We start from the raw sequence: 22,568 nt of genomic DNA on the forward strand, positions 1-22,568 counted from the left end.
CTTTTAGTATGAGTCTCAGATAATGATAATTTGATGTTTTACCCCACAGTGTCTTCAAAGAGAAGGAAATCCTGCAGACCATCAGTTGTTCTGAACACCCCTATCTGGTTTCTTTATACGGAACATTCCAGACAGACAGTCACCTCTTTTATGTCATGGAATATCTGCCTGGAGGTGACATGTTTGAGTTTGTCACATGTGGAGAACTAGAAGAACATGAGGCTATGTAAGTAGAATGGGAATAAGGAAGTGTTCACAGGGAATCCGAACTGGATTATGGGATTGTGGAATTTTTTGGGTCAGTTTCTATATCCATATAAAATGTTAATTGAATTGTTATTGTTTTTTCTATTCAGGTTTTATTCTGCATGTGTAGTGCTTGGCCTGGAGACATTACACCATCTTGGCATTGTTCATAGGTAAGCATTAATAGCAGTAAAATGATTCTTATTTCCAGAAGGAGCTGGTAACATTACTAAGAACAGTCCTCTTTATTTGTAGTATTCGAAGTATAGGTATCATTTAAATGGCAGCAAAATGTTCCTGCTAGAGTTAACTGAGGTGAAAAATATAATTAAATATATATTTATAAAGCGATTGGTAGTATGGGAATGTCATTCAAGGATAGTTGTATAATGCACAGTGGGTTACTCCATATCCCTTGCTGTTTTTATATTAAATAAGGATTTTATATGTATCAAGACAATATAAAATGTACTAAACTGTTATGCACAATTTATTTTAATTCAGAGACCTTAAGCTTGAGAATTTGCTGATGGACCGGGATGGATTTGTGAAGATCGTGGATTTCGGCCTCAGCAAAAACAGTAAGTTTTAAAAACCATGCATTTGGTTTTACTGGTATAAAATCAGCTTTCAAGATCCGCAGTTTCCTTACAGTGTTTTTGTCCCCATGTTTTAGGATTTGGATACGACGATCGCACAAAGACCAAGTGTGGAACAAAGACTTACATGGCCCCCGAGATCTATATGAATATAGAATATGGCATGGCGGTTGACTGGTGGGCCCTTGGAATCGCCATATATGCTATGCTCATGTATGAGGTAAATACAATTCCTATGTCATCACCTACACTCAGAAATCCTGCTCATTGTCATAGTCTTATTTATCCAGCCTACATAGAAATGCTCATGGTGAAAAACTGGTTTAGTTACCTTAAAGCGGTGGTTCACCTTTCAGTTAACTTTTAGTATGTTATAGAATGGTCCGTTCTAAGCAACTTTTCAATTGGTCTTTATTATTACATTTTTATAGTTTTTTCATTATTTTCCTTCTTCTAAATCTTTCCAGCTTTCAAATGGGGGTCACTAAAATAAACAAATGCTCTGAAAGGCTTCACATTTATTGTTATTGCTGCTTTTTATTACTCATCCATTCATGCAGGGCCTCTCCTATTCATATTCCAGTCTCTTATTCAAATCAGCGCATGGCCACTAGGTTAATTTGGACCCTAGCAACAGATTGCTGAATATCAAACTAAATAACTAAAAAAAACTATAAATAATAGAAAATGAAAACCAATTGCAAAGTGTCTCAGATTATCACTCTCTACATCATACTTAAGTTAACTCAATGGTGAACAACTCCTTTAAGCATAACTTCTCATACTCTCAGAATGAATACTATAGCATTGATGTTAGCACCTAATTTGACATTGTGATATGTATCTCAGAAAATGTGTTTACTAAATAAATAATTGTTTTCTATTGCAGTTACCATTCGACAACGAAGATCCGTTTGAGCTAGCAGAGAGCATCCTCTATGATGAGTTAGAGTTACCAGAACATCTATCAGAGGATGTTTGTGAATTAATAAATGAAGTAAGTTGTCCCCAACACATCAGTAATCAGGAATGTGCTTTAGTGGGTTATTATACATAAGGGGTTACATTATGTTTATGTAGTAACCATCTTAAAATGTGTATTTTGTTGTTAAGCCCATGTTGTCCCAATGGTCAAGATGTGAAACAATGAATACCTGCTTGAGAAGGTGGGGGGTTATAATAACTGCTCACCCCCTGTATACAGAACTTGGGCTGGTAGAAGAGAAGCAGCTAATGGGTGTAAAAATCTGAGCTTCATACTAAAGCCTTATGTAGTCTCTTTTTTCTGCCCAACCAGTGGGCTACTTGCTCTATAAGTCTACAGGACTCTGTAAGACTACTAGTATTAACTGGATGGATCACTTATTCTTTTCTTAAACGTTAAGTAAGTCATTTCATTTTAGAATATAAGACAGACACCAGCATTAACTACATTAATCATAAGTTATAAAAATGATTTGTGTGTCTAATTTTTTAATATTTGTGTTTTTGCAGCTCTTAGAGAAGGATCCAGAATTTCGCCTGGGATCTGGTGAAACTGGTGCTGACATGGTTAAAGCGCACCCCTTCTTTAGGGTAAGTTTCTTTTGTACTTATCTTGAATTACAGACAGAAATATGCTAATGATTACCGTACTAATAAATCCTCAATGTTGCATTGTTTTATATAAATTTCTGCATCCTCTATATTCATTATAATCAATTGTTCCACCAATTCTAGAAGTTTTTGGAATAGATACTCATTGCATAATATGACCTTTCTTTCAGGATATGGACTGGAAAAAACTTGAAAACAGAAGAGTAAGGCCTCCATTTGTGCCAGCCAACCAAGGAAATTTGGAGAGCCTTAGGCAACCTGAATGCCGAGCTCCAGCATTGACACTTCCATCTGTAGAGATACCATCGGAGCATCAAGAGGCATTCAGAGAATTTGATTTTACACCTGAATAAACATCAAATTAAAGGAGAAGGAAACCCCCTGGGCGCAAAAATCCCCCCCCCTCCCCTGTGTTCCCTCCTCCTCCACCCTGGCTTACCTGTCCCCAAGGGCAAATGCCCCTAACTTGTTACTCACCTCTCTGCGCAGGTCCTGTCCACGGAGCTCACAGACTCCATCTTCTCCCAAGCGATCTTCTTCCTCGATTAATCAGCATCTTCTGGCGCATGCGCAGTAGGAGCATTTACCGGTACGGATCTACTGCGCATGCGCCGAATGTCACGAAAACTTTGTGACTTTTGGCGCATGCGCAGTATATCCGTGCCGTAAATGCTCCTACTGCGCATGCGCCAAAGCAGGAAGAAGACCGCTTGGGAGAAGATGGCGCCTGTGAACTCCGTGGACAGGACCTGCACAGAGGGGTGAGTAACAAGTTAGGGGCATTTGCCCGGCAGGACAGGTAGGCCAGGGGGGAGGAGGGAGGGGGGCAACACAGGGGAGGGTTTTTGCGGCCAGGGAATTTCCTTCTCCTTTAAAAGGACGGAATGGACGGGGAAGGTGGTGGGCCAGTCCATATCAATCTGAGAAGTGCCAGCCATATAATGGAAATATCAGGTCTCCCATCTCAGCAAGGTTAATAATATAAACTTCTAGATTTTGCAGGTTAATTCAAAATAAACAATCAAGTAAAATCTGCCACCAAGGTAAGAAACAATTTAATTCTATACCCACAATTTCCAATAGGCCCTCCCTCACATTTGTTTTATTTACTTTCTGGGGAGGCTGCAGTTTGGAAGATGTCAAGAAGAAGATATCAAGATGCACCTTGGAAGATGTCAAGAAGAAGTAATTGAAGATGGATTCAATCTTTCACCCACGATGAGGTATGAAAAGTATATTTAATCCTTCAACTGTTTTTTTTCCTGCCCAAAAAACAGCAGCACATAATGTATGACAATGATATCCCTTTAACAGATAGAATATGTATATAACAAAATCACCTAGAATATAAAACAACACTTTTTATTCGATCAACTCATGCGTTTACTTGCTCTTTTTGCAGATGTGAGACGGAGCGAAGAAAACCAGTTCAGCGAGAAATAATGTGGTCTCTATAGGAAAAAGCTCTATTTGGAACCGGTCAAGAAAGAAGCTGCTGCCATTCCTGCCAAGCACCGGCAGGTGTTACTAACATACTGTAATACTAAGAGACTCCATACTGTGCATGTAATGTTAATTTTATGAATAATGACAAATAAAGTGTTTTAAAAAAATAAATTATTGGTGTATTTATTAGGGATGTTTGACAATGCACAGTAGACATCAAAACCAGTACAAAGTGTCTGCCAAGCTCCAAACAACAGGAACACAGGGGCAGAAGAGATGCCAATAGATTTGCAGGCCTTGATGTTGCTACGGTTCAGAGGAAATGCAAGTGTCAAAGTAGGGATTGGAGGCCACAAGAGTTTAAGGGATCTTGGTTATTGGGAAATCCTTGTATCCAGGACTTGGTTTGGTTTTTTTCTTTTTCATAGGATTTGGGTTTGGCTGAACCTGTAAAATTAAGTAACTTTAAAGCACTGAACAACTGAATGAGCTTCTATTAACAAACAATATTAGTATTCTGTTTAAGTACAGTACTCAGACCAATCAAATTATAGATCTGGTACATCCCCACTTACTTCTAAGATTGCCAGGGGATATACCAATAGGAAGACCTTATGAATGTTGGGTTGGGCATTAGGGTCCTTTCTAATGAGCAATTGAAATATGTATTTGTTAAACACTTTGCATGCTGGTCTGTATCAGTGATACTGCGCCTCTGCTCTGACAGTAGCACTCGTTGCAATCCTTGGTGTCTGCACAAAAAAGCAAAGAGAGCTGCTCATATACTGGATAGAAGGGCAAATCTCAAATGACTACAAAGGACATGCAGGAAGGTTCAGCTGACACACGACTGTTACTTTTTTCTTTTCTCCTGTGTTTTAAATTTGGCGAAAAAAAACGTAACCATGCAGTAGCATTTGCAAATATATATATTTTTTTATTCTTGCAGTAGTTGGTTCCTATTTTTCACATAGACAGTGGGTGTCATTTGCTTTCAGCCAGCTTCATCTTTTTTTATTCATTCACTTTTTTCTCAATAACATTTATTGTGTCACCATTTTGGTGGTTTTTAAAGGCACATTATCAAAAGTGGTGGAACTTTTTTTTTATCTGCTCATTTGACAAGGTCAATCACCTGTGTGCTGGGCCAAAGTGGGCTGATCCCATTCAGATTGTACAATGTCCCTGTTAGATTTTATTGACCAGATATTAATGTGGTGAGGTGAATAGTGGGCCCTGGAGTTTGAGTTGGCTGCTTGAGTCTGGAGGGACTGAGTTGGTTGCTTTTAAAGGGGTGGTTCACTTGTCAGTTAACATTTATTATGGCATTGAATGACTAATGCTAAACATCTTTTCAATTGGTCTTAATTTTTTCTGACTTACCAGCTTTCAAATGAGGGTCACGGAGCATATCTGAAAAAAATTCTGTTATTGCTGCATTATTATTCATATTTCTCTTTAGGCCTTTCATATTCCTTTTCAGTGTCCTATTCAAATGAATTCATGTTGCTAGGGTAATATGGACACCTTCAAATAATAGTAAATGAAAACCAATTGTCTCAGAATATCACTCACTATATTATACTAAAAGTTAATTTACAGGTGAACAACCCCTTTAATGGCTTGTGTCTGGACAGTTTACACTTAAACAGCAGATATTTGGAGAGAGATATTTGGTATATTTGGAGCTGTGCCTATAACTGCTTATCCAATATACTGTAACTGGCTACATGAGTGTATTTCAATATCACTCTGCCCTACCATCTTTCTGTACATAAGGCTGTTCCCAGCAGGAGTCACATTGCACAGCTGCTTAAACTGCAGGGAACAGAGGGCTTCCCTATATAGAGGTGTTGATCTACACACACCCTGGCAGTGTTATACCTAGAGCTGCATTACCCACGCAGTGAATAAACGTGTGAGTGAGGAATGGTTATGGGAAGGCTTTATTGTACAGAGTCACACAATTAGAGGTTCACAGCACAAAGCAAATGCAGCTATAAACCTCTCCACCTCCCACATTGACATGGTCAAAAAAAATTATTTAAAAAAGGCATCAAGAAAAACAACCAAAAGTCTGGACACCACTAGTAAAAGCAGATTGAATAAGTCAGATCAGTGTTGGACTGGCCCACAGGGACACCAGGAAAAGTCCCGGTGGGCCAAGGTGTCAGTGGGCCCTTATGCTGCTAGACACGAGTCCTATTTAATGGCCATTCCCTATTTCTATGAGAACAAAGAGGCTAAATAGATGGAATAATAGATTATGTAAAGAGAAGAGACTAGGAGAATAGAGGTTGAGTAAGGAGAGGAATAATAATACTACTTATAGTGGGCCCCTAGTCAAAGGTTTTTGGATGGGCCCCTGGTGTCCCAGTCCGACACTGGGTCAGATACACAGTAGTTAGAATTGCACCACGGGGAGCAGGGCTGTGATTGGGCAGCTGCTCAGGAAGGGTAACTACAAGCACAATCTGATGGTTCCTGGGAAAGACCATGATTTCATATACCCTAATAAATCTTCTGTGCATTCTAGTATCTTATTTAACATGTTGTTACTGCAGAACAACAGGTTAGTGAATTAATCATAAAGGCAACATGTAAATTACCCACCGTTGCCCAGGATCCCCAATTAACTGACATGTTTACATGGCTTTTTTAGCAGGAAAAATATGAGCAACAGTGGGTAGTTTAAAACGATAGACAAAAGGTTCCTGTACAAAGTGTCTCCAGTTTTGTTCTGGCAGGACATTGAATGATTGAATGATTTTATGCATTTTCTCAAGTAAAAGCTTCCCAACAGCAAGTAAAATGATTCAAGCTATCATGCACATACTGTACTATTTTAGCACTATTTATTATCAGAATTAAACCTCTATTTCCTCATGTAGTACAGCTGAAAAATATAAGTGCAGAGCTAAAGGTACCCATTTTGGGTATTAGTACTAGTGTTTCCCATTGTCTATATATATATATATATATATATATATATATATATATATATATATATATATATATATATATATATATATATATATACATATACATATATATATATATATATATATACATATATATATATATATATATATATATATATATATATATATATATATATATATATATATATATATATATATATATATAGTCAAGGTGCACAGCCATGCCCCCATCTAGGAACACATCGTATCCTGAATATTTATACAGAAGCTGAGAAACACCCATGTAGGCATGCATAGCCTTACTGTATACACTGAACATTCCCATTTCCACCTATAGGGAGAATGCAGCCAATACCTCCCTGTGCCACAGTATTGTCTGGACATCCCAATGATCTGTGCACAGCAAAGCTACACACCCAATGTTAAAGAAGTAACATAATTGCCATGCCTTTAATATAATGATTTTCATTGGTTGAAATAAAAATGTACATGCCTAGAGGAGAAAATGTTGCAAAAATGTTCCATGGAAAGAAGCCATTCATGTTACCTGTGAGAAATACAGGGGATTTTGTACTTACACAGTTAATGATGGCTCTATTTACAGTTATTATTATACGTGTCCCTGGAAGAGTCCATTAGTGAACAGAAACTGCAGTGCTGCTATCAATCTTTTTCTTAAAAAATATACTGCTCTTCTAGAAAGCAAATACTGTCCAGTTCCGTAGGTAGTGTCACCCAGATTCCCTCGGCGCAATGGGAAGCAAAGGGAAAAGCCTGATAATAAGAACAGTTAATTTATGCCCAGTGCCTTCAGCTGTCTCTCAGTCTCTTCATCTGAGATGCCTGTGGATTTGGAGGCAGATGCAGTTGGCAGACTCTTGGCTGTGGATGGGGCTTTAGCCATCTGTAAGAATCAAGGAGAACCCAATAAACATATATGATTTGGAATACACATCCCTTGAATTTCTTTAAATAGTCATGATACAAAGCTAATTACAAATTCATTCAGATTCGCATTGCATGGCAGCTTAAAAATCAGTGTAGTCTACATCCGAATGACATAATCAGCCCTGTAACACCAGCTTCTATAAGATAAGAGCCTCATTTTCTGCTTGATTATTTCTGAAGAAATTAAGTACAGCTGCCCAGAACCTACTGAGCATGTGCAGTGAAACTCCAAAGATAGCCTAACAAGATGCAAGATGGTGACCTTCTGTGGACAAGGCCTAGATCAGTACTGTTACAGGGCTGCTGCAGGACCTCCCTGCTAGTGGTTTCACTATATAAAATACATTATTTACTGTTATTCATTTTAGGCTTTATTTCTTCTTTAAAAAGCAAAGAGAAAGAGGCTGTTCTCCCTTGAAAATCTAGTTGCCTGCCCAAAGCCACAGGGTTCAAATCTCACCAAATCAACACAGGAAAACTTTCCATTATTACTGTACTGTAATTACTGTAGTTTCTAAATTTTCCAATGACCACATGGGTCAGTTTTCTGGATACTAGAACATTTGTGCACCACATACATAATCATCCATGGGACACAAATGCTCTAGTATCCAGAAACTTGACACCTGAGGTCTTATTACACTGGTATTGCACTGATCTGCACCTTGGCATCAGCAGTTCTGGCTTTTTCTGTTTAGCTTATCAACTTTGGTGGAGTTGCACTAGAAGTTCATGGGCTAAATCACTAGGGGAGGACAGACGTACAGAAAGGATCATGTAGTTTGGTCAGAAGCAGACCTGATTGATCAATCTGTGCTTGTGGCTCAATTCCCTGATCAGCTCATTTTCTGCATGAAACATGTTTTAGGCTCTGTGGTTGGTGCACTCTGCTTGAATTAATTCCCCTTCCATCAAATTAATTTGGTCTCACCCAGACTAGCAATATTCCCTGTTGGCAACAAAACCTCTCCAGCTGATATACTTGCAACACCAGCAGCACATTATTTGTCCCTTCTGATTTATAAATCCATTAAAGGGTGTAATTCAACAGCACAACAGGAATAAGTGTAGTATGTGGAACTGACAGTAGCAGAACATGGTGCAGCCTTCTTCTATAAGACCCGTGAGAGCTACAACAGTAACACCAAATCAACTCGTACCTGTCCTGAGATTTCAATTCCAATTTCATACAACACCTGCTTCACAATGTCTTGATTTTCTTCTTCATCTTCAGATGCATCGAAAAATATCATCCTAGGTGTTAACTTTACAATTAATTGAAAAGCTCAGTTAACAAGAATGCATTGCTTGGATGGCTGGTTCTTCAACAATATGGGATGCAGGTACAGAAATGGATTCTTGCAATATGCCTGGCTGCAGTCACTGCTTTCAACAGGTTTACAACAGAGTGCATATCTCTGAAGTGATTGAGGCACAGTGTAGCTGAAAGTATGTTCACTGGAGTTGGATGGACAAAGCTAAACGTGAGTAATGGATTAGGGGCACTTTTAGGAGTAATCATCTATGTGGGGAAGGAGGGATGGGGGACTGTGTAGGGTAGTGGTTTGTATTACTGGGGGTTAAGTTATCCTTTATCAAATATGGAAATGGGGAAACGCATGGTGGATAGTTACCTAATCGTTACATAAGAAGAAGTCTCAGGAACAAAAGCTTATACATGGCTTATTATTCAAGGGATGCAGATATGCAACATTTTGGGGAAGTCTGACACCTCCTATTCCATGCTATAGTGAGAATATAATATATACAGGTATGGGATCCGTTATATCGAAACCAATTATCGAGAAAACTGAGTTTTAATTCTTAGTAGAAGCAAAACCTGCCTATTGGGTTTATTTAATCGACAGTAGAAATTGTGGTTAATAATAGGTCCAATAGGCAGAACTTTGCTGCAAAACTCAAATGCTTTATTGTGTCACGACATGTTTCAAGCTGAGCTCTTTCATAATTGATAACAACAGTATTTCTCAATTACATTACAATTAAACTCCACCCCCTATTTAGTGGTAATTAGGTAACATCCCCTTCCCCCACACCTTTGTAATCCAAGACAAGTGATATAAAACACTGGGAATCCCCAATGGTACATTGTAAGGGCCTAGCCCTTGGGGATCCAAGAGGTAAAAATTCCAAACAGTTCATTGTGGTAGGTCCAAAGATTAATATAAATAAGTGTAAAATTAAAAGATCCGTTCAAATCCTTATGACCTTAGATGTCCCCAGATGCCGAGAGCTCAAAATTTGCTTCACAACAGAAAAAAATTGCATCTATTGTATTTCTAATAAATAGACAAAATGTACTGCCAGTATTTAAGTCTTACCCTTCTGCAGAAACATTCTTAGTTTTCAAATGTACTGTTATTGCTATGGCAGCATTAATATCTGGAGAGAAAAGAGTTCAGAATTAAAAGTTTGATCATATTTCACAGGAAACTTCTAAAGCTCCAATATTCGTTCAATTTAATGTTTACATGATTTTTCTAGTAGACTGAAGTTCCAAATTATGGAAAGATCCGTTATCTGGAAAGCCCCAGGTCGCCGAGCATTCTGGTAATAAATGTCATTAGTTAGGCAAATGTTTGCGGCTACCATCTTTGAAGCATAATGTCTATATAACACAAATTCTATTTTGAGTTTTAATAATAAATATTAAATAATCTGCACTTGTTTTCAGTGTTATGGGGCTGATATCTGAGGCTATTATCACCCCAAGGTCTAATTGGCCACAAAAAGCAAAGAATCAAAAGGCTTTAATTGGTTATCCCTTGAGTCACTGGGCCTGCTTGTGCCCTGTACGAGAAAAGGCTGAGCAGGAGCTTGTATGAGAGCAATACATTTTATGAATGGTGTCAATTTTATGTCTATTTTTGCACTTTGTGAGGATCCCTTTGGTCTCTGAACTATTATAAAAGTGGGTGCTATAACCCTGGGTGATTGAATCCAGCGCTAATACACAATATTTATATATTTATAGAAGTAAGGATTAATTATATCTTAGTAGGGTTCAAGTACAAGGGACCTGTACTGTTTTATTATTATAGAGAAAAGGGACATTTTTAAAATTGTGTATTATTTCATTAAAATGGAGTCTATGGAAAATGATCTTCCCTTAATTCGGGGCTTTCTGGATAACAGGTTTATGATAATGCATCTTGTACCTGTATGTTGAATAGTTTATATTCATATGGAGCATGCACATGCATTTATTTTGGTAGAAATATGGGATGCAAACCCAATATCCAGAATCTCTGAATTACAGTAAGGCCATTTCCCATAGTGCATTTTAAGCAAATAATTATATTTTGTTTGTGTGTGTATAGTAATCTAAATTATTTGAAAAACTCCTTATCTGGAAACTCAAGGTCAGCAGTTCAATACTATGTGCCCTTGGATAACCCCACCGGTCACCTGTTTGGATATAAATTATTTATTTGGTTAAGTTGTTATTAAAACGTGTAGTGCAGAATAGAAATACAGTACAGATATATGGGCAGTCTGCTCAGTGAACACCTTACAATGCAGACAAAACACACAAAAATGAGCCATCGTGCTCTTGCATGTCTGCCAGCTCTAGCAAATATATAAATGAGACTTTTAGCCCACTATTCATTAATGAGTCAGAGTCTTGCATCTATGCTCACTACATGTTTCTTATTAGTGGCAGCACAGCAGCAGAACAATGGTTATAGGTTGGACAACAGAAATTCTGCATTCTATAGAATCCAACACAGCCCTGTTCCTTTGTAGTACTCCAAGTATCTCCAGAGTAACTGATTAGTATTAATCCCAAATAGTATCTTGATAGGTGTTTAGTCGACGACAGTTTTGACCAACATTATTCTCCACTGGAGGGGAGCAGTCAGAGTCAGATTGTTTTTCGGGATTATGCCAACTGCTCCAGAAATGCTTTCTGTAAGTATCTCCCAGACCAGAATTTTGCAGACATACAGCAAGCAATGTGGTGCTAGGTTAATGAGTAAAAAATGGAAATGTCAATATGAAAAACACTGTAGATTCTGCCGCCTCCGCCTCGATCTAGCATGAGTCGTCTTTTCATTTTGCAAACCTGGCACAAGGGTGCAGGAACACCAGCCCTTTGCCTGTGATCAATAAATATATAACAAAGTAGCAACACCGAATCCAGGATAAATAAACAGCAGTTATACTGAAATATTAGCAATAAAACCATTGACGGTCAGCTGTTCATTTACACTCATATATACACACACACACCTATAAATAGTTGATCAAAGTACATACTGTATTATTGGAATATTCTTTAATATAAAAAACTAATGGTGACTTTGGGTCCCCGTCTGCCATGATTTTTTAATAGCAGAACACCAAAAAACTCCTAAACTGCCTCCTAGAGTACTAAAAATGTGATGGACCAACCCAGATTCCCTCATACCATTGTTCTTAGACAGCGATTCTATATCCATTTTATAAACTGTGTACATGCCTTCTTTTATACTGGATACATCTTGTAAAGCTCAGCACATGTTTAAAGGTCAAATTCATCTTACAGTTGATAGAGCACCAGTGCTGTACAATCAAAAGGTTTTACCTTGACGTGGTATGGTGGCTTATCAATATTATGATCATAACTTTGTAACAAAAAAACCCTGTTTCAAAATTACATGCACTTGCATATTTACTTGAATCATTTAGACAGGGCTTTAAACTTTTTGAAATTGGCCTTAGGTGTGCATCCACAATCTCCCCTAGTCTTGTATGAACCCTGTACTAGCCCAAATCAACCACTGAAATGTTAGCTTTTAAAACAAGTGGCCAATAAATCCAAGTGTTTATTGTTTGCTTTGAATCTTTATCGGACACTGAGCTACAATCACTTGCCTATAAAGTAATGGATAACGTGTACAGCTCCGCTTAACTCAGCAGTCATGAGAAAAGTGCACTCAGACAGCCTTAACCAGATACATATACAGAATACTTTGTGTTGTGGTGAAGAATTTAGCTGTTTATTTAGGCTAGGGACAACATTCTGTCTTCAGTCTCCAGCTACACAAGCAGTGCACAACTGAACTTTAACTAGTGACTTACTTATATTTCATGGTGAAAACCAATACTAAATGGGTTATTTTTAAAAATCCAAAAATATCTAGTTCTTTTCTGAAATCTTCTCTGGCCAAATCCACACATGTTTATTTCCCATTATTTATCAATACATTTTCACAAGAATTTCCTGTGCGGGGAAAAAAAACTTGAAAAACTTGTGAAAAATTTGAATACTATGAATTTTCCTGTCAAAAACTAAGATTTTTACGGATTTTTGCCCAAAAACCACATTTTCGGATTATTGCAAACCCATCGCAAATGAAACCCATCGCAAATGAAGATATCTTTGGAACTTCTCTCTGACTTATATACAAACTCCACAGGTCTGAGATGCCAGATTTTCGGATTCTGACTTTTTCCATCCTTGGGGTATAATAAATCGTGAAAAAGTCAAGTTTTTTTTTTTCCACCTAGTTTTTAGCATTCAGACTTTAATAAATAACCCCCTTAATGAATATTCTGCAGTTAAGGGATGCTTAAGTCACATAAATACCCCCTTTTGTAATGACTTACCTCTGAGTTTATATGTATTTATTTGTAACACAGCAAATGTGCCTGCATCAGCTAGCATTAATATCTCATTTATATTGCTGCCATTCTGCAAGACAAGACTGCAATTTTTTTTGCGATAAAGTATAAATAATTACAAGTACAAATAACACAACTATAACGTTTAAAGATTGTTAATTTTAATTGTAAATTTGTTTAGGAATAAGTAAGCATGTTTTATTCTAGTAAACTTGTGACAGAGATGACACATATACACAAAGCTGTAACACCTCTTTCCTCTTAGGGATAAACTACTCACATGTCATCTTCATATGCCTTTAAATCAGTTTTCACAAAACAGGTATTTCATTTGTCTTTACTTTTACAGACCATTTTCTTGTGTTGCATAAGCGAAAATAAATCACATTGAAACAAACCTTTAATAATGACAAACAAAATATACATTCCCGATATATCACAATATACAATTCAACACAATCCAAAAAGGCTGATGAAAAGACTTGTTTTTTTATCAGTGTACAAAGGGGAAAAAACAGCGAGAGACAAAATCATTCCGTTCTCCTACTTGCCCCTTGAGACAGAAAATAAAACAAACCTTAGGAACACATGCCTGACAAACACACTTTTCCTGAAAAAGTAGAACTTTGTCCTTTGAACATATATATATATATTTGACCAGTAATGCTGCTATTCTTTATATACAAATGTGCAAATGAAACTTTAACACTAAGGATGCACCGAATCCCGAACCCTTTGTGATAAGAATCGTCCGAATCCCGAACCCAATCCAAACCGTAATTTATGTATGTAAATTAGGAGAAAAAGGAGGAAAGTGAATCGCACATGCAGCACGTGGTAAAGACATTTTTGAACTCGCTTTGTTTATGTGACGAAAAGTCACAGGATTTTTTGGATTCAGATTCAGTTCAGACAGGCACTTTGATTCGGCCCAATCCTGCTGAAAATGGCAGAATCCTGGATTTGGTGCATCCCTAGTTTAAACCTATACGAGAAACCAGACTGTCTGACACAACAAAAAACGTTACATCAGCATCACAGCCCTTCAGTTGTTTTAAGAAAGAAAAAAGTGCAGTTCCTGTTCAGTCAAACTTAAGGGAACATTTTGCTTGAAAGGGATTCCTTTTGTTGCAGCTTCTGGATTAGCTCCAGTATATTCATTTGGAGCATCAGTTCCTAGGAGAAAAGAAAAAAGAAAAAGAATGTTAGAAACTGCAGCAGCCTCAGTTCTTCACCCGGCAAATATACTGTGATTACTAATGAAGTGCCTTAAAAGTCACTCCATGATTTCTGGTATATTCTGTAAAAAGTGGAAGGTTATGAACCCTTTAAAATGTTCTATATTTTATATAAATATGACCTAAAACATCATCTAATTTTCAAACAAGTCCTAAAAGTAGATGAAGAACCCCCTAGTTAAATAGTATTATATTTGGTTGTGCATTTCTCCAAATCTAATGTTCCTCGTTTAAGGCAAAAATTCTATTTTGGCTTCATCTGTCCACAAAACATTCTTCCAGTATCCTTCTGGTTTGTCCACATGATCTTTAGCAAACCATAGACAGTGAACAATATTTTTTGGGGAGATCAATGGCTTTCTCCTTGCTATCCTGCCATGACACCAATGCTATTCACTATTCTCCTGGTGCTGGACTCATGAACATCAAAATTCACCAATGAGAGACAAGCCTTCAGTTGTTTAGAAATTACCCTGGGTTCCTTTGCAACCTCTCTGACTATTAGATGCCTTACAGTTGGAGTTATCTTTGATGGTCAACCACTTCTAGGGTAACAACGGTCTTGAATTACCTCCATTTGTACACAATCTGACTGACTGTTGATTGTTGGTCCCAAAAATTTAGACAGTCTTGTAACCTTTTCCAGCTTTATGGGCATCAACAATCCACAAATGTGTTGTATGTGTGACCTGGCTTTGCTGGATCCCTGTCAAAACACCTGCCAATTATATGATTAATCATTTTTTTCAATAAATACATGACCAAATATAATTTTGGTTTTATTTGTTTAACTAGATTTTCTTCATCTACTTTTAAATCAGATGATGTTTTAGGTCACATTTATTTATATTAAAATATAGAATTTTTTTTAAGGGTTCACCAACTTTCAAGGACAACTGTATGTTTATTTATATACAGTAACAACACAATTCTGTGAGTGTTTTACAAGGTGTAAACACAAATGGGGTCCAGTTATTATACATGAAACAGTTAGAATATAAAAGCAAGTTCCAGGAGTTTTAGTTACGCAGTCCTTGCACTGAAGAGTTTACAATCTATGAAGCTAACCACAGTTGCTTTGTAATTTATTATACAGCACTGAGATTATTTTGCTGTTGCTTTGTTACATAGCTCATTGATGGCATGGAAGTTCTAGCCAAGGACAAAGTTTTTTTACAGGGATATGAAATACCTGGGGATTTTTTGTGATATAGAAGCTGGAAACACCTGCTTTTTCCAGGGTGCTTTGCTGATCTATCACTTTCTGATCTAATTCCAGAACAATTTTCTCATCCATCATCCGTTGCTCCTCTTTTATGCGCTGCTCAAGAGACTGAAAAAGCAGAATTATTAGCTACTGCATCACAGCATTATATAAAAAAAAATATTTCATTGCTCCTAGAAAAATACATTCATGCATTATAAAAACAGAACAAGCCGATCTGGTCACAGAGTTTTCCCTCAGCTTGAAGGCTGTACTATTATGTATATCCATATGGATAAGCCTGAAAGACCATGGAACATACACATACATGTCTCGTATGTTGTAATAAGTCAATCAAGCCAAATGACCTGAGCTTCTGTAAAAAATGGAATGTATTTATGTTGTATTCCACACTTAGCTGAATCACAGGTTTGAAAAAACATTTAGGGGCCGATTCACTAGCTTCGAGTGAAGGATTCGAAGTAAAAAAAACTTTGAATTTCGAAGTTTTTTTTGGGCTACTTCGACCTTCGACTACGACTTCGAATCGAAGGATTCAAAGTAAAAATCGTTCGACTATTCGATAGTCGAAGTACTGTCTCTTTAAAAAAAAAAACTTCGACCCCCTAGTTCGGCATCTAAAAGCTACCGAAGTCAATGTTGGCAGGTCCCCATAGGCTTGGCTAACTTTTTTTGATCGAAGGATATTCCTTCGATCGTTGGATTTAAATCCTTCGAATCGTTCGATTCGAAGTATTTAATCGTTAGATCGAAGGAATAATCCTTCGATCGTACTATCTGCGCTAAATCCTTCGACTTCGATATTCGAAGTCGAAGGATTTTAGTTCCTAGTTGAATATCGAGGGTTAATTAACCCTCGATATTCGACCCTTAGTGAATTGGCCCCTTAAAGTACAACAAACTAAGAAATTATACATAATGGTAAAGTAAGCACAATTACATATAGCAGTCTTATTTCAACTCTGAATAACTATATATATATATATATATATATATATATATATATATATATATATATATATATATATATATATATATATATATAGTAGGATTATTATCATGTACAGCTGCACTGCAGCTGTACAGTTGCACTGCTCAGCTCAAACTAGTCAGTGGCTGACTCAGGATAAGGTTCATAAAGCTTTCCTAAAAATGAACGTGAACCAGGTGCCAGGGCCAGATGGAATACATCCTCAGGTACTAGAGAGCTTAGTTCAGTTTTAGAACAGCCTCTATTACGGATTTTCTTAGACTCTCTTTCATCTGGTATGGTACCTATGGACTGGAGAAAAGCTGATGAAATTCCTATATTTAAAAAGTGATTACGATTTCAGACTGGCAATTAAAGACCAGTAAGTTTGACGTCTGTGATGGGCAAACTATTGGAAGGCTTGTTAAGGGATCACATTTAAAATTTTGTTCTGTTTAAGTGGCCGATGAGATTCAATGGCAATAAATGTAAAGTCAAGCACCTGGGATATGAAAATACGAATGGAACTTATAGCCTTAATGGGACTTCACTAGGCAAGTCCATAATGGAAAAGGACCTTGGAGTCCTTGTAGATAATACACTTGGCTGTAGGAAGCAATGTCATAGTTTTAAGATGTTGTACCGTGTTAGCCATTGAAAAAATGCAGAAAATGTACAGTTTGGTGATACCTTTTATTGGCTAACTGAATAAGTAACAATTGCAAGCTTTCGGAGCACACAGGCTCCTTCGTCAGGCAAAATACCTGACAAAGGGGCCTGTGTGTTCCGAAAGCTTGCAATTGTTACTCCAGACTTCAGGCTGTCATTGCCAGCAACGGGTTTTCAACCAAGTAATAGAAATGAACATTTTATTTTCAGTTTCTTAATTTGTCCAATTGCTTTTGAGCACCTGAAGTGATTGTGTTAAAAAAAAGGCTTTAGTTTATCACATTTTTATGCAATCTTTTTGTTCAACTCAATGAATTAAAGCTGAAAGTCTGCAGTTCAACTGCATCCGAGTTGTTTCATTTAAAATTCATTGTGGTAATGTACAGAACCAAAATTAGAAAAAAAGTTGTCTGTGTCCAAAGATTTATGGGCCTAACTGTATATACACAAAGCTTCCCACCTCTGCGGACTCAGTTAATTTCCCAGTATCTCATGGTCACTCTAAGTTAGTACTTGTGTTCAGCAAGGTGAGTGAGAAGCAGAAGCAAAAAAAGTACTAATTCAACAAAAAACATTATTTGAATATACAAAAAGTCAGGAAGGTAAATTATTTAAGAATCAAAAGATAGTCAGAAATTAAATTTTCCTTTAAATAAGCATATGTTGGCAATACATAGTTATTTTTATATGGAATAACTTTACACACCCAAGAGCATCCTTTCAAGTAAAACATATCTTCTGGGTTTATCCCATTGTAATACAAATAATACCTTAATGATCTAATACAGAGGCACTAGCCAAAGAGCAGAATTGTACTTGGGATCCAATGTCTTTTGCAAGAGAGAGTGACAGAAAAACTGAATGTCTCACCTCTAGCTCTTTTTGCTGGGTAGCTTTGAGTACTGAAAAATTGTGGGTTTTACAGGACTGCTGAGCTTCTCTATGCTTGCGTAGAAGATCTTGTTTTAAGGCTTTCAAAACATTAAAGAGAAAATGTTGATTAAAAGAAATGCTTCCTGACAATCAATAACAGTAACCATTAGGCTATGAACAAGCATACGTTTAACCGTGCTGCAGTTTTTAAAAAAGCCACTGCTGCGTATCGGTTTCAAGTTAAGGCTATGGCGCTTCCGCTAGCGTATTTACGCAGCGGCCAGCTTTTTTAAAAACCAAAGCATGGTTAAACGTATGTGCGTCCATAGCCTTAATGGAAACAGATCATCGTGACCAAGAATAAATCCACAAAACCATGCTACTTTATAAAAATCCTGTTCCACTATTAATATTGAGGGGCTGCTGCCATTTCTCTGAGCACACATTCAATCAAATGTATCTGTTCTGTTTTATTGCTGGAAAGAAAAAACTTTATACAGGTATGGGAGCTGTTATCCAAAAACCGTGTTATCCAGAAAGCTCCAAATTACGGGAAGGCCATCTGCCATATACTCCATTTTAATCAAATAATAATTATTAAAAATTAATTACTTTTTATCTGTTTTGATAAAACAGTATCCTGTTTTTCATTCTAATAAAGGTGGTCATACACAGGCCAATAAAAGCTGGAGATGGGCCTAGTTAGCAGCTTATTGGCCTATGTATGTGACCCTCCATCTGGACTACCTGACCGATATCTTGGCCAGATGTCAATCAGGCAGGTTTGAAATTCTGATGGTCTGTATCCCCATCACTGTGACCTGATAGTTTGACCTTAAAGGTGCCCATACTGACAGATCAGCTCATTTGTATCTGTCTGTGTATGGCCAACTTAAGATACAATTAATCCTTACTGGGGGCAAAACAATACTATTGGATTTATTTATCGTTTTCATGTTTTTTTTTTAGCAGACCTAAATATGGAGATCCAAATCACTAAAAAAATCTCTTATCAGGGAAAACCCCAGGTCCCTAGCATTCTGGATAACAGGTTCCATACCTGGCATAAGCAAATACAAATGGGGTTTCCTCAGCAGTGAATCTCATCATGAACAACAGGATTGGCACTATTGTGAGAGCACTGCTCTTTGACATTTTTGGATTCATTTTTCAAAATGTCTGATATTACCTCTATGTTCTGCATGTAGCTTTAATCGTTGATTGTACAGATTTTTCTCTGTTAGATGTTGAATTTCCAGCAAGCCTTGTACTATTTCAAAAACAGTTCCATCAATAAGAGCTAATGCCAAATCACTTAGTATAGTGTGAGACATTCGCTGATGGCAGGCGCTATGGAGAGATAAGACATTCTGATTATACAGGCACTATAAGAATACACACTGACGCATATTTTATGAGCTTTCAGGGCAATGGAACATGACAAGATTCCGAGCATTTTTGCAATCAGTATTATTTCCAGATTGGCAGTGAAAAAACTAAGAATTGGTCACAACGGATTTCAACAGCACAGTCTAGACACGTGAGGTGTGCTCCCAGGCCAAGTTGCATGTTGTGTTGCAAAGTAGCTACTGCCTGACCCATGGCTCCACTGGTGACTCCAAGTAATTACTGATATAATAAGCAATTTCAAGCCTTTTTCTTGCTGTCTACCAAGCCAGAAATCACTAAATAAATAAAAAAAGCCTTGAAAAGGGTAATACATGAATATAGGATGATTAACAATTATTGCAGTTCATTTCAGGAGAACTTAAAGCATAAGCACGGATGGGTACCAAAATGTCAGGCACTCCCAGTGCTTATAATTGCTTACCCGATACTCTGGCCTGGTGCTTGTATTGACTAAAAACTGCACCGGCCTAGTGCATTTCTGTAGAAGTCCATTGTCACCATTTTCCTCTGTCTTTTTCTTTTTGTTCCAGTTTGGGCAGTAGGGTGAAAGCTTAAAGGAGAAGGAAACCCCCTGGGCGCAAAATCCCTCCCCCCTCCCCTGTGTTGCCCCCCCCTCCCTCCTGGTCTACCTGTCCCCCTGAGCAAATGCCCCTAACTTGTTACTCACCCATCTACGCAGGTCCTGTCCACGGAGTTCACAGTCACCATCTTCTCCCACACGCGTCTTCTTCCTGCTTTGCCCGGCATCTTCTGGCGCATGCGCAGTAGGAACAGCTACCGGTACGGATCTACTGCACATGCGCCGAATGTCACGAGGTGAAATTGGAAAACTTTGCGACATTCGGCGCATGCGCAGTAGATCTGTACCGGTAACTGTTCCTACTGCGCATGCGCCAGAAGACGCCGGTCAAAGCAGGAAGAAGACGCGCGTGGGAGAAGATGGCCCTGCGCAGAGGGGTGAGTAACAAGTTAGGGGCATTTGCCCAGGGGGCAGGAGGGAGGGGGGGCAACACAGGGGAGGGGGAGGGGTTTTGCACCCGGGGGTTTCATTCTCCATTAAAGGAATAGTAACACCAAAAAAATTAAAGTGTGTTTTAAAGTAATTAACATTTAATATACGGTTAGCATGCACTTTCAAAAGAGGAGTGTTTGCTTCAGAAAGATTTATATAAACAAGCAGCTGTGTAGTGTATGGTGGGGGCAGCCATTCACGTCTTTTTGAAGCAACATGCCAGTTTTACCAGTGCAGACCAACAGTAGATTATATTTTATTTCCTTTGATACACTTTACATTTTTGGTAATACTACTGTTCCTTTAACGGCAAAAATATGTTTGTTTATTTTTTCAGTCTACTGATTATGCTCCTGCCTGGAGAAAAGAAGACTGAAGAGTAAGAACACTGCGGATCAGCCTCTACAGAAAAGTGCAGTTTTATAATAACAGTCGCACCAGCTTGGGGTATCAATTAAGCAATAACAATGACTGGGGGGTTTAAGATAAAGTCATGAAACCTATTAAAGAAACCAAGGCTACTTTTTTTCAACATGGGTAAAATAAAAACAGACCTCATGTTCAAAATGCATTCTGATTATTATTTTTATTGAACAGTATGTTTGGCTTTCTTGGTTACTGAGTCTGCTGTAATAAAGTGATTAGCAACCTAGTTAGGATCAGGAACATGGAGTTGCTTCACATTTTCTGAGCAAAGCAGATTTTCTACACTTACGTCCCTGAAACGATACAATTTAGACAAAAAGCTTAAGAGGAGCGGGTAGACTTGTGCACATAACCAAAGCAAAGCATATAGAAACAAAGAGTTCCCCCCAAGAGCAAGATGGAAACATGTCCGCGGCTTATTACCTGGGGAGATCTTTCACCAGGCTCTGCAGCTCTGACAGAAGATAATAGTGTCTTTCCTGCTGCTGCGTTATGTCACGGGTCTCCTCATACATCCCCAAGTACCCCGCCATTTTGTTCGACTGAGCGCTTCCCCCTTCGTCACGTGATTTGACGATAACACACCATTTTTAATAAGGGCACGGAAATCGAAAAATATTCATACTTTAAATCTGTTATATGGCAAAGCACGGGTACGGGCAGCACCTTTAAAGAATGTAATCAGCCAAGTTGGTTTATTCTTCCTAATAATTAAGGCACCGTGCCAATAAAGAGTAGGCTCAAACCGGAAACTGAAATCGGGACCTAGAAAAAAAGTGAGGCTACTGCTGGAACGCAAAATGCAATGGGAGGTGTTACGTGAAACGCAAATACTTTCCTCCTTTCGCCTCTTAAAAAATTAATTTTTAATGTCAATTTAGTTCAGCACTGAAAGCTAATATACTGACATGAGTTACAAAACAATAAAATGCGTGCCTTATTAAACAAGGATGCCAAAGATGCTGTGCTACATTTTGTATTTTTTACTGTTTTAAAATTGTTAGTAAAATACAGAAAAAAATACAAAATGTTGGCTTTAATGTGCCACTGCAGGAAAATTAGAAACTGTAGATGTGAATTAAGAATGGATTCAATGTGTTGGTTGCCACCCGGCCGGTATGTTACCATACCTCCCAACATTTTGGAAGTAAAAAGAGGGACAAAAATCTTTTTTCCGCACGTAGCGCAGCAAATTTTTTGACCACAACCCTTTCTGTGGCCACACCCCCTAATTACCATGTTTGTTTTACAAAATTTGGCAGGTTATGAAAGTTTGAAAATATTTCTCCTTATCTAAACTGTGTTTTTGTGTTTCAAAATTGTTACAAAGTATCTTATTT

At 37.7% G+C, this 22,568-nt stretch overlaps 2 protein-coding genes across 4 annotated transcripts; one reads left to right on the plus strand and one right to left on the minus strand.

Annotated features, from left to right (window-relative positions):
* Positions 1-622: 622 nt before the first annotated feature.
* On the plus strand, positions 623-2,794 carry LOC121399057 (serine/threonine-protein kinase N2-like). The gene is made up of 5 exons (XM_041578869.1): positions 623-827; positions 923-1,065; positions 1,735-1,842; positions 2,340-2,420; positions 2,612-2,794. Exons 1-5 carry the CDS (start codon positions 776-778, stop codon positions 2,792-2,794), a joined length of 567 nt encoding a protein of 188 aa, XP_041434803.1. The 5' UTR covers positions 623-775.
* A 10,750-nt stretch (positions 2,795-13,544) lies between these two features.
* Positions 13,545-21,938, minus strand: dgcr6.S (DiGeorge syndrome critical region gene 6 S homeolog). Of its 3 annotated transcripts, XM_041575903.1 has the most exons (6): positions 21,652-21,797; positions 21,452-21,521; positions 19,570-19,730; positions 18,378-18,478; positions 15,871-15,976; positions 13,545-14,581 (listed from the first exon to the last, which is right to left on the minus strand). In XM_041575903.1, the coding sequence occupies exons 2-6, from the start codon at positions 21,469-21,471 to the stop codon at positions 14,460-14,462; spliced, it is 510 nt and encodes a 169-aa protein (XP_041431837.1). In that variant the 5' UTR covers positions 21,472-21,521; positions 21,652-21,797; the 3' UTR covers positions 13,545-14,459.
* Positions 21,939-22,568: the final 630 nt, after the last annotated feature.

This window comes from Xenopus laevis, chromosome 1S (assembly GCF_017654675.1).
Source record: "Xenopus laevis strain J_2021 chromosome 1S, Xenopus_laevis_v10.1, whole genome shotgun sequence".
Lineage (NCBI taxonomy): Eukaryota > Metazoa > Chordata > Amphibia > Anura > Pipidae > Xenopus > Xenopus laevis.